Source organism: Rhinatrema bivittatum, chromosome 1, assembly GCF_901001135.1.
Source record: "Rhinatrema bivittatum chromosome 1, aRhiBiv1.1, whole genome shotgun sequence".
NCBI classification, from domain to species: domain Eukaryota; kingdom Metazoa; phylum Chordata; class Amphibia; order Gymnophiona; family Rhinatrematidae; genus Rhinatrema; species Rhinatrema bivittatum.
This window is the reverse complement of record NC_042615.1, coordinates 724517500-724530756: the sequence shown is the minus strand read 5'-3', so window position 1 is coordinate 724530756 and position 13257 is coordinate 724517500. Positions and strand designations below refer to the sequence as shown.

General features: G+C 45.5%; 1 protein-coding gene across 1 annotated transcript in view; it reads right to left on the bottom strand.

Moving 5' to 3' along the window:
- The window catches only part of DHX29 (DExH-box helicase 29), a 226813-nt gene that overhangs the window by 165145 nt on the left and 48411 nt on the right, over nt 1-13257 (bottom strand). Inside the window, exons 6-8 of the mRNA XM_029577204.1 lie at nt 6865-6987; nt 2827-2953; nt 1155-1310 (exon numbers count right to left, since the gene is read on the bottom strand). Coding sequence (XP_029433064.1) covers nt 1155-1310; nt 2827-2953; nt 6865-6987 — 406 coding nt within the window. The remainder of the gene's footprint in view (nt 1-1154; nt 1311-2826; nt 2954-6864; nt 6988-13257) is intronic.

Below are 13257 nucleotides of genomic sequence, written 5' to 3'. Positions count from 1 at the left end.
GTATGAATGATTGTATGAGAGACAGCATGTGACAGTGAAAGCCTGTGTGTGTGTGTGAGAGAGAAATGCATGTGAGAATGAGAGCCTGACTGTGTTTGAGGGAAGAAGATGGAGAGAAAAGAAATACGGAAGAAAAAAAGGACAATTTAAAAGGAATTGGCAAAAAAATAAGAAAGGGAAGGTGGAAAAAGCCTGTGACCAACCAATTAGAAAACTAACATCAGCCAGCAAAAAAAAAAAAAATTACTTTTTAGTGATTGGCACATGTAATCTTTGGGAATGTGCAAGAATAGCACTTTCTCTATGCGGATCTCACAATGTACGAGATCAGCATGGAGAATGTGGAAGCCCACGGGGCCTGCACAGAGGAGGCAGCAGAATGGGCTTCAGTGTCAGTAGCAGCAATCGGCGCCTCCCCAATAGCCATGTGGCAGCAGTGACAGTGGCATCAAGATTACTGACAACTGGGGATGGTGGCAGTACCAGTCGGGGGACCCCTTCCAAGCAGTGTGCAGAGGTTCAAAAGCAGCAGAGTCAGCCCAAGCTGACTACCATGAATGCTGCACACTCTTACCTCTCTCTGACAGCACACTGGTGAGGCATGGCTGAGGCAGGGGCAGCCAGCAGCTCAACGGTATTAGACATCCCCTGAAAATAAGGCCTAGTGCATCTTTGGTAGCAAAAATTAATATAAGACACTGTCTTATTTTCGGGGAAACAGGGTACTAGGTCTTGTTTTAGTCTGGGGGGGCCTAGCTAATACAAACAAAACACAAAAAGGGGTCCAATTAGCACACACTTGAAACCTGTGAGCAGTAGGGCCTTTTGTTTCAAACCTATGGTACTTCAACCCCCTTTAGTCTTGGTTACCATATGTCCAAAATAAACAGATTTATTTTTCTGGATTAATAAAATTGAGGCAGATTCAGCTGCGCTGTGTTCCGTCATTCTTCTCACTGAAAAGAGTGAGAGACTTTCGATAAATCGGGGTAATTTATGTACTAGAGCACAACTAGCACCCAATAACATGGAAGATGATGGCAGGAAAAGGCCAACAATCCCATGCAGTGTACTAAACCCGCTCTAAATGTGTTTTAAGTAATGGGGCATCTCTCAGTGCTTGTACTATGCCCACACAATTCCAGAAATCAGACCTTTCTCCTCCGGAGTGGCTGCAGGCTGTTCTAGTATCGCCAGGTTTAGGGGCCCTTCGCTCTCAGGAGGCTGCGGAGACTTCTTCCTCTCATCACTTATAACCGGGAGTTTTATAGCAGGATTAAATACGGGATGGACCTCCAAGCTTCTCATTTCTGTAGAGGAGAACAAACAATGTTCCTTTATTTGCAACAAGCAAAAGTTCAAGGATAAGGGAAAGGGGGGGGGGGGGGGGAGGGAGGGGGGCATTCTCTCTATGACAAGGATGCTAAAAAACAGCTATAAGAAGTCAGCTCTGTGCATCCATACAAACAGCAAGGCTGAACGCTTGTTTGCCTAAACAGTGTTGTATCCCCCTTCTTGATTTTCAGAAAGTAAACCACTGCAGCTGTGAGGGAACTCTAGATACAACTCTATAGGGTCTTCGGTTTGGTTCTTTACATCCTAGAAAGCTGAACAACACAGAAGAAGCAGCAGCAAATACCGAAGGTTTAAGAGAATACCTGCTAAAATGTGTCTCAGACTCTATTCATGGCTCTAGTGGTTCAAAGGCTGAGAAGCACTCACTACAGAACTGGCAGGAAGCCAGCAGAAAGAAAATCTTGTAACAATCCACATGCAAGGTGATAATCACCACTTGAAGTTACAATTCATACCTGATTTGGACTGTTACGAGGTAAATCCCCCAAATAACTTTCTAATTTATAATTAAATACATTCATGTCACTGAAAGAGAAACATAAATGTTACCCGTTGTGCACAGGCTCATATTCTTGAAGTATAAAAACAGCACATAGGTCAGACAATGAGACCACCAAAAAAGCATGATAATATGTGATGGCAGCGATTCCAAATGAGAGCAGAGTATTTCCGATGATCCTGCTCATCCTCTGCCTTGGAAACATCTCATCTTGCCGTGACAGAGGGAACCAGCAAGGAGAGAAAAGCAGCAGCCATATTATGGATTGCTTAAGAGCTCAAACAGAGAAGCTGTTTCTTCAGCCCAGCAGTAGCAAGAGGCCCAAAATTTCCTACTTTGAGCTCTTTGCACGGAACAGGCTGCTGCGAGCACAGGATCCCAACACTCCTTCTCTACCCTCATCCTTCACTGCAACATTTATTATTCTCATAGCATGGCCTCAAGTTCTAGATTTTTCTTTCTGCTGAAAAAGATTTGCTTCTTGTGCAATATTTCTCCCTGTGAGGTATCTGAATGTTTCTATCAGATCCCCCCATTCTCTCCTCTCAGGTGCATGCATTGAGAGCCTTAGGTCTCACCTCATGCAACTTTTGTTGCAGAAAGGACAGTTAGAAAGGAAAGCAGGTCCCACAACACTGAACTAAATTCAGTAGAAAAGCTGCTGGTGAGCGAGAGCTGCTTTCTGAGAGGGGAACAAAAGCCTGAATTTTTTTTTTTTTATTAAAGCATATATCAGAGCATCGAAATGAAATGAGAAGAACGTTCTAGCTTTGTTTATGGTTGCCTTGCTTTTATATTTGATGATATAATTAATACAATTGTACTACATAAGTTAATCACTGGAGCCATTATTCTCAACTATTAGGAGTAAAAGGTCATATTTTCCTCTGGTAAATGTAGATCAAAGGTTGGCAAACTAGGGCCTGTAAGCGATTTTCAGCCTGGAGGCAGTTTGTGTTTTATGTTCCTACCTTGCTGTAACATCCTGATTCTTTCTTCGGCCTCCTTTTGACCTGATTTATTTTTGTCCTGCTTACTGGAAGTTGCCAGTTGCTTTGCATCCAAAAGCTTGGCTGTTAGATCCAGGTACCTTTCATTCTATTACAGACAAGATAATGAAGTGTTATCTGCTAATGTATTTTGGGAAAATCTAAAATGACAAAGCACATAAAAACATTACTTATTAGTTGAGCTACTGCCTCAGGCCAGGAGAGCGAGAGTGCAGCTATTGCTGCCCAAAACACTTCACCCCACACTGCTGCAGACCAGGAGGAGGAGTGACAAAGAGGGGCCATTCGCACACATTAGGAGCCTCAAACTGCATTGCCACATGCCCAGGGGAGATTAAGAGGGGGACTTATTGCAACCTTCAAGAATCAAACACCGTTGCTACATTTTGTGAGGATGTGGGGGAGCCAATTGTGGAGGTCAGAATCTTCAGCAGCCACTGCTGCACACACTGAAGAAAGCAGGAGAAAGGGTGATCACAGCAGTGAGAATCATTTCCCTCTATTCTACCGCAATGCGCTCTGCCACTGGCCTGATAGACGAGAAGAGCTGCACCAGAAAAGCGAGCAGAAGGACTGAGCTGAAGAAAGGAAGAAATGAGACTGGGGTTGACAGAATGAAGGGAAAGAAGGAGGGAAGAAGGTATGAGACAGAAATGAAAGAAGAAAAAGAGGATACAGGAATCCATAACTGAGGTGGTTAAGGGGAGCGAGTGGACAGCCACCTATCAGGGAGAGAAGGAGAGGACTCCCAGGAATCACGCTGGATCGGGGTAGAGAGAGTGGGCTCAAGAAGGAGAGATAGAAGACAACCACAGTACAGGAGGGAAGAAGGGAGAGATGACTGCCAGGAATCAAGAAGAAGGGAGAATGAGACAACAGCAAGGTGTGGATAAGATGATATTGTGACTATAATTTTCTATATGTGTTTGTAAGAATCATAAAAGAAAATAAAGTATAAAAGAAAAGCAGGCGAAAAAGGCCATTTGAAACTTGCTCCTCCCCGCCACTGCGGGTGGGATGTATCTGTGGTGTGAAGGGAATGCAAGTTTTTACATGCAGAGAAAAAAAGGGCAGGACTAGGTTGGGGGAAGGAAAGTACATGCAAGGATTTAAGTTTGAATCCCTGCACACCTTCCTGCATCTGCTTCAAATCAGATGCAAACTATGCAGCTACATAAGTACCAGCTTGCTCGTGTTGTTAAAAGGACATTTCATAGTTTCCCTTTGAAAATAAGATTGCAGGTCTGCAGGTGCCAGTGCTGGTTTTCTGCCAGGTCGCACTAAGTTGCCAACTTGGAACCTTTTTGAATTTGCTTCCTTTTCCTCACTGCAGCTGGACTGGAAGGTGAGATGGCCTCAACCTTCAAATTAGAAGAGCAAAGTTTAAATAGCTTAGGAAATTTCCCTCCCTCTGTATTCAGTTTATGTCAGTAAGCATGATTTAATATTAAGTTCTACATATTATGGATGACTCTGGAGTGCAGATCATTATTTATTTTATAATGGCATGCAAACATTAAGGAGAAGTGAGTAGGGGTCCACAAAATCTTTTGAGGCTGAAAAGGAGTCCACATTCCCTGAAAGGTTGGGAACTCCTGCCCTAGAGCATTGCTTAACAGAGCCAATGTGTCAAATATTTCACAAATATACACTAACAGTTCTTTTTTCACCTTCTCGTTTTTCTAAGGACTCTTGGTCCAGAGAAGCACTGGGAGAAAACCAGGATAGGCTCAGTTTGTCCCTTATGATATGGTGCCACCTGGTTGCTTACCTAAGAGCGACCTACCTACAAGGATTATTTTTTAATTTACATTTTACCTATTGTAACACTTAAACACAGATTATATTCAGAAACGGTAGGTACTACTCTATCCCCAGACAGCTTACAAACTGATAGGCCGATTCCGTAAAAAGTGCAAGAGCGCCCACTCTCCCAAAGTGCGCCCAGGTACTTCTCCTGGGCACGCGATTCTATATTCAAAATTAGGTGTCATGCTAATAATGAGGCACTAGGGACAATAGTACGTCCCTAGTGCCTCCTTATTTGCGGAAGGGGCGGCTGTCAGTGGGTCAGACAACCGACACTCAATTTTACTGCTGACAGCCACGGGTTAGGAAAATGGACGCCAGTAAAATTGAGCATCCGTTTTTTCAACCCGCTGACCAGTGGGCAGATTTTTTTTTATTTTTTTAAATTTTTGGTGCCTCCGACTTAATATCGCTAGAATATTAAGTTGGAGGGTGTACAGAAAAGCAGTATTTTTCTGCTTTTCTGTACACTTTCCCGGGTTGCTTAGATCTTAATGCCTGTCCTTGGGCAGGCGTTAATTTCTGAGATTAAAATGTGAGGCTTGGCTGCACATTTTACTTTCAGTATCCCGGGCTACTAACTAATAGGCTCATCAACATGCATTTGCATGTGATGAGCGCTATTAGTTTTTGTGAGGTTGGCCGCACATTTTTGAGGCGCTATTACCCCTTACAGTATAAGGGGATAATAGATGCGTGTCGAAAACGCATGGCTAAATGGGTGCTAAATGGTGTGCTCAGCCGAGCGCACTGTATTGAATCAGCCTGTAAGGGCTCTATCTACGAAGCATTTTCCTCATAGATATAAAATGGGAGAAAACCTTTAGTAAATAGGCTCCTACATTTGGACCCAATGCAATGGAGGATGAAGTAACTTGGCAAGGTCCTAAGGAACGTCAATGAGATTTGACATCTGACTTCTCTAATTCACAGCCTGCTGCGCTAACCGTTAGGCTACTCCTCCACTAAACTTAACATATACTGTGACTATTCAGATTATCTTCTGATTCATTCACAAAATTTAATTTAAAAAAAAAAGAAAAGAGAAGACCAAGAAAATAAGTTCTATGCAAATATTGCCAAGGTGACACTGCTAGAGAATAATGCATGGAAATGCACTTATTTTTTCAAACGAGTCTTAAACATGGTTTGCAAAATACTGCCGCAGCACTGTCAGAATGAGAACTCACACTGAGGCTGGCAAGGGCAGCTGGTGCTAGAGAGGGTTTCAACTTTTGCCCCCACCAGCATTTCAGGTGCAAGTGAGCACTGCAGAACACCCAAATCACAAAATTACAGGCGTCAGCAACTCACAGCAAACTGAAGCCACCTAGAAAGAGGACTACTGCTGCGACTGACACTATACTGTAGACTACAATATTTAGATCAGCAGGTTATCAATGGCAAGCTTTTCACTATCAAAATTTGTGGGCCACCTACATTGACCTCTTGCATGGCAAGATCAACACAACCAGTCAGAGTTTCAAAAATGCTCATTGCACCTGCCACCATTTTAGTGTGGCTAGAATGAGTGCTAAGGCTCACGGGCTGCCTAGGGAGAGATGTCGTTGCAGGGACTGATCCCTGCTGGTGCAGAAATGCTGGGGGCTAGAGAGAGGGGATGACTTGCTTGGGTTTTAGCTTTGCTCTGGCACTGCCCCTTCCCAGAAATATTTAAATGATAGCTGTATTCTTACTTGGGAGCCAGAGGCAGCTTAACACTGTTGTTAAGGATGTAATCAGTGCGTCGGTTGCTACCCCTGATTGAGCTGGATGTTCACTAGGGTGGCGCTGCTCTCTGCATTGGTGGAGGGGTGGAAGGGAATTGGGGCCGGAGGGTGCTGGAAGCCAATAGAGACAGGTGGGAGGGAGAAAAAAGGGGGAGAATAAAAAATGGATAAACTGCGTAGCTTGCTGGGCAGACTGGATGGGCCGTTGGTCTTCTTCTGCCGTCACTTCTATGTTTCTATGTATGTTTCTATGTAATCACTGCTCCGTGCAATTTATCTCAGCCTTCTTGGAAGCCTTTTGCCATTGCATAGCTGCCATTTAGGGCTGTAATGGCTGCTCCAAGCAGGTTGCCCTGCTGTAGTTTAGGGTTGTTATAACATCATGATCATCAGTAACTTTAATCAAGTTTATTTTCATTATTGATTCAGAACTTCTTAAATAATTCTGTCACAAACTTACAGGGTCAAATTTATCATCATCTGATGTTTCAGCAATCTCCTGTTTTTCCTCCTCATCGCTCACTTGTTCCGCATAGCGCAAAATCCACTCCTTCATGCTGTCTTTACCTCCTCCTGCACTACCCTATAGAAAAGAAATTCCAGCTAGTTTACAGCACTACACAGACATAAGCAATGCACTATAACCATTAGAAGGGAAAGAAAATCCTGCACATTCAGAACCATCTTTCAGCAATATATTGCTTTAGTGTGTTACTTTTGTAAAATCTAGGGAAGCAAAGAAAATTAACAAAGGCTTTGAGACAGCGGCCTGAGTGAGATCTATGGGATCTACTTACGACTCAATGCAAACTTGCCATTCACTGAACAGTAAATTCAGTTACTCAAACTTTCCAGGGTATAAAAAAGAACCAATTATAATTAGATGATTATAAATTGGATTCGGTATGTAAAGCACTACAAAGTCGTTATAGACCCTAACATGTGCTGATAAATGAGTGAATGATAAATACATTTAAATGCACACCCTGAAAAGAGCATGTTGTACTAAGGGGATAATGTGTGAGATGGCCATACCCAAAATAACAGGCATATTAAGTTTTAGCTCAGGAAGGCATGCAAAAGAGGTAAACAGCAAAGTAATGAGCTTATTTGCCACAGAAAACACTGAACTACTGCATATTTATTGTGGAGGCATTGCCCAGATAAATTTAACACCACCTTAGGCTGTGCAGTTAGCACACTGACTCAACATGTTAGGGTTATCAGTTAACTATCAGGTCGATACAGTACAGTGTGCTCCATTGGAGCGCACTGTTAGCTAGCTCTGGACGCGTGTTTTCCCTTACCCCTTATTCAGTAAGGGGAGGAAAACACGCGGCCCACCCGCGGCACCTAATAGCGCCCTCAACATGCAAATGCATGTTGATGGCCCTATTAGGTATGCGCGCGGGATACAGTAAGTAAAATGTGCAGCCAAGCCGCACATTTTACTTTCAGAAATTAGCGCCGACCCAAAGGTCGGCGCTAATTTCTTCCGGCGCCAGGAAAGTGCACAGAAAAGCAGTAAAAACTGCTTTTCTGTGCACCCTCCGACTTAATATCATAGCGATATTAAGTCGGAGGTCCCGAAAAGTAAAAAAAAGTAAAAAAAATAAAAATAAAAATTTGAATCCGGCCCGCGGCTGTCGGGCCGAAAACCGGACGCTCAATTTTGCCGGCGTCCGGTTTCCGAGCCCGTGGCTGTCAGCGGGCTCGAGAACCGACGCCGGCAAAATTGAGCGTCGGCTGTCAAACCTGCTGACAGCCGCCGCTCCAGGCCAAAAGGAGGCGCTAGGGACGCGCTAGTGTCCCTAGCGCCTCCTTTTCCTCGTTTGCACCGCGTCGCCTAATTTGCATACTGGATCGCTCGCACCGGCCAAGGGCCGGTGCGAGCGCCGGGAGAGCAGGCGTTCGTCCGCTCTCCCGCGGTTTTACAGTATCGGGCTGTATGTTTGGAGGCTGGATCCTGGCCTCCTCCCCGATCCCGCCTCCTGCCAAAGGGCTTCACTTCCCCTCAGTAACTAACCCTTTAATTCAGGGCTAGTTCATGCAGGGCTGCAGAACCAAATAATGTGCTGCAGAGCATAGCACTTTAGCAAGGACATGATCAGTATCACATTATTTTAGCACACTGAGAACTAAAGTGTGATTTCTTTTCAAATCTGGCCTGGCAGTTTCCTGCTTCTTTGGGTTTCCAGCTCAGATTGGAACTAGGGCTGGCATCTAGTGCCACAAATCTTTATTCGCAACTATTTAGTGATTTCCTCCCATATTTTACATTCCTCTGTCAGCTCATTTTGTCCAGTCATCAGAGGGACGGTTCTCAGCTGGGGGCCAACTCCTCCTGGAACCCTGTAATTATTGGCACAAAGTCTGGGTATTACATATCACAGTTGTGCAATGACTGGGAATCCCTCCAAAACAGCAGTTTAAGTATCCCCAGCCCCATACAGCCTAGGGAGCAGTCCTGGGCCTAGGAATTGAACCTAGCGCCTCTGCATGGCAGTGCACAGTGCTACCACTGAGCCATTGGACTGGACTGGTCTTAAAGCCAGATTTAAAGGAAAATTGGTTCTTACCTTCTAATTTTTGTTCTTGTAATACCACAGATCAATCCAGACAAGTTTTTGTTCCTGTAATACCACAGATCAATCCAGACAAGTCTCTGCCTCCATTTGCTCTACCAGCAAATGGAGGCAGAGAACAAACCTTTGAGACACTGCTACATATCCAAGAGTGCCATCTGCAGTCCCTCAGTATTGACCTGTACCTAAGTCAATGTGTAAATAAAATTGATCCCCCAACCAGGGCGACCAGTTAACTCCCTTGGAGCCTCCACTTCCTAGCAAGTTACCGATAACTGCTTAACCTCAACGTCTCAACCTATTTACAATTTGTGGATACAATCTGAGAATACAAACAGGAAATTCAGTCTTTTGGCAGCAAGGGGATGGGTCTCTGGTCTGATCTTGGTATTACAGGAATAAAAATTAGCGGGCAAGAACCAATTTTCCTTTCCTGTTCATTCCCAGATCAGTCCAGACAAGTGTGATGTTCCCAAGCACCCCTAGACTGGGCAGGAACCTGAAAGACCTGCACACAATACACTTTCATCAAATGCGGCATTTTCCTGCTCCTGAACATTCAAATGGTAATGTCTGGTGAAAATAAGGAGTGAAGACAGTGTTGCAGCACTGCAACACTGTCTTCACTCCATACTTTCTCCATGACTTCCATGTCTTCCTGAAGTGAAACTGACACTCTGCCCAGGAGGCAGCCTGCGCTCTTGTAGAATGTGCATGCAGACTTAACGGTGCTTTTCGACTTCTACAAATATAAGCCAAATAAATGGTCTCTTTCAGCCAATACAAAATCGTGGCTTTAGAAGCTTTGACTCCTTTCTTTGGATCATCTCTTTGGGTGGGGTAATCACCAAAAACTGTTAGTGACTTTGAGATACCGTACCAGAACCCGGCGCATATCCAAAAGATGACATTCCTTAGATTGCAGCGAATCCTGAGACCACTCCGGAAAGGCTGGCAGCTCAACCATCTGATTAACATGAAAAGGAGGACACAACCTTTGGTAAAAAGGATGGAATCATACGCAGTGTAACCCTGCGATTAGAAATATTCAAGAACGTATCTCTGTAGGACAAAGCCTGAAGCTCCAAAAATCTGACTGAAAAAATGGCCAAAAAAAAAGTCTTCAAAGTAAAGTCCTTTAGTGAAGCTCCTCACAAGGGCTGAAACGGAGGCCCACAGACGACTTTCAGAACCAAATTAAATCAGGGGAAACATTATGCACCAGAGGATGCAAATGCTTAACACCCTTCAGAAAACCAACTACATCAGGGTGAGAGGCCAAGGCACTCCCCCCACATCTTGCCCATAAGGCAACCCAAGACTGACACCTGCATGCAGCGTGAGCTATAGGCCAACCCCTTTGATAAGCCCTGCTGCAAAAAGGACAAAATGTGAGGAATGTTCCCGCCTAGCAGATCCAGCCACTGCTCCAAATATCAAGACTCAAAGACCTTCCAGACCCTGACAGAGAAGTAGAAGGCCTTCTAGCCTGGAGCAAGGTGAAAATAACTGGTTCTGAATATCCTTATAGTCGCAATTGTCACCTCTCAAAAGCCAAGCCACAAGTCGAAAGTGACCCTCCCAATTCGAGAATATAGGCCTTTGATGAAGAACCCCTGGCAGATGGATCAATCTGAGAGGCCCCATCCAGCACGAGACACACCAGATCCGCGAACCACGGCCGGCGCGGCCACTCCAGCGCCACCAGAACCACCCTACCCGGATGCGTCTCTTTGCGCTGCAAGACATATCCAATGAGAGGCCAGGGAGGAAAGAGATACAGCAGAACTCCCCTTGGCCACGAGCACACCAGTGCATTTATTTTCTCAGACCTGACTTCTTGTCTGTGATTGAAGAATCGGACTGCTTTGGCATTGACTCGCATGGCCAAAAGGTCCACTTGGGGATCGTCCCATCTGTCATAAATGAGAGTCCAAGCTTCTGGGGACAACTCCCATTCCCCTGGATCCAACTGCTGAGGAAGTCTGCTTGCACATTGTCCACTCCTGTGATGTGAGAAGCTGCTATTCCCTCGAGGAAAAGTTTTGCCCATGCAAAGAGATGCTAGGCCTCCAGAGCCACTGCATGACTCTTCGACCCTCCTTGATTGTTTATGTATGCCACCGTCGTCGCATTGTTGGAAATCTCTCTCACCATCTGACCCTTGACCCAAGGCAGGAATGCCTGCAGGGATCTGCGAACCGCCCTTGTATCTAGGTGATTGATTGACCAGGCTGCCTCCATTCCCCAAACCTTGAGACTGACGTCCATAGTAACCACTACACAGTCCGGAGTCTCCAGATCCACTTCCTTCTCCAAGTTGTGGGGCAACAGCCATCACAAGAGACTGGACCTGGACTCCCCTGTAGCGGTAAAGGCAGTTGATACTGTTCTGACAATGGATTTCACCTGGACAAGTGCGCCTTCTGTAAGGGCCGCATGTGAGCAAATGCCCATGGTATCAAATCCAATGAAGACGCCATGGAACCCAGAACCTGCAAATAATCCAGGCACATCACTTGCATCTGTAAGTTCATCACTCTGTCTGAGATCAGGAATACCCTGCCCCTCTGAGTATCGAAAAGCGCCCCCAGATATTCCAGCAATTGGGTTGGAACCAGATGGTTCTTTGACAGATTTATTAACCAACCCAGCAATTGCAATCTATCCATAACCTGCTGCACTGAGCGACCGCACTCCTCCTCCATCTTTGCCCGAATGAGCCAGTCGTTCAGATATGGGTGAACCAGAATCCCCTCTCATCTCAGGGCCGCTGCCACTACCACCATCACCTTTGTGAAGGTTTGTGGCACTGTGGCCAGCCCAAATGGAAGAGCTTTGAACTAGAAATACTGTCCCAACACCATGAACCTTAGAAACTTCTGATGATCCACCTGAATGGTAATATACAGGAAGGCCTCCGTTAGATCTAACGATGCTAGGAACTCTCCTTTGTGGACCGCTATCACTATGTGCAACGTTTCCATGTGAAAACGCAAAACCCGAAGGGCCACATTGACCCTTTGTAAATCTGGAATGGGTCGACAAATGCCCTCCATTTTTGGGAACCATGAAATAAATCGAATACCTCCCCCGAGCTTGCTCAGACACAGGAACTGGAACAATTGCGTCCAATCTTAGTAACCTCTGCAGTGTATCCCATACTGCCTCCTACTTGCTTAGAGAGAAACAATGGGACTCTAGGAAGGCCTCCCTGATGGGGTGCGAAAATTCTAAGACATAACTGTCTCTTACCACCTCCAGAACCCACTGGTTCGAGGTGACTTTGGTCCACTCTCCATAGAAGTAGGCTAATCTTCCCCCCACAGCCTCCAAGGAGGAATGGACCACTCTGGTTTCACTGCACTGACTTTCCTCCCCTGGTACCCTGACAGGCGGTATCTCTGGAGGATCTGCGGGAACCCCAAAAGGACAGCTGTCTTCCAGAAGACTGTTTCTGCCCCAACGATGAGGAACTCTTGCCTGAACGAAAACAGGAATGGCCAGAGAAACTCTTCTTGCCACCATCAGGCAACCTATTCTTTTTAGACTCTCCCAGTCTCTTCATCAGCTGGTCCAGATCCTCCCTAAACAGGAGTTTCCCTTTGAAGGGGAGATTACACAGTTGGGACTTGGACCATGTATCCGCTGACCAATTTCCTAACTACAAAAGTCTTCGAGCCGCCACTGCCAAAACCATGCTTCTGGCAGACGTACGCACCGAATCATAGCGCATCCACCATATAAGCCACTTAACACTTCCAAGCACGTCGACTGCATGGAGCTACTGGGTCATGTAGAACTCTGCTCCTGAGCCTTCTGCACCCAACATAAGCAGGCCCTCTGCATTAGACTGCCACAGTTCACTGCCCAGATACTCAAGGCAGAAACCTCAAACATCTGTTTTAACTGCACCTCCAGTCTATGATGCTGAACATCCTTCACAGTGACTGAACCCACCACTGGAATAGTTTTCTTGGTGATGACGAATCCACCTTTGGCAACTTCAACAGGTCTAAGGTCTCTTCCATCAATGGGTATAGCTTTGCCATCGCCCTGCCCACCTTAAGACATGCCTCCAGAGAATCCCATTCCTGGTTAACCAATTTTTGAATCTTCTTAGGCAATGGGAAGGCACTAGTAGGACCTCTCAGTCCCACTAGGACTGGATTTTCTCACTAATTATCGGACTCCTCTTGAGTGACCTTGATGCCCAATTCCTCCAAAACCTGAGGAATCAGGGGATGCAGCTCCTCTTTCCTAAACAG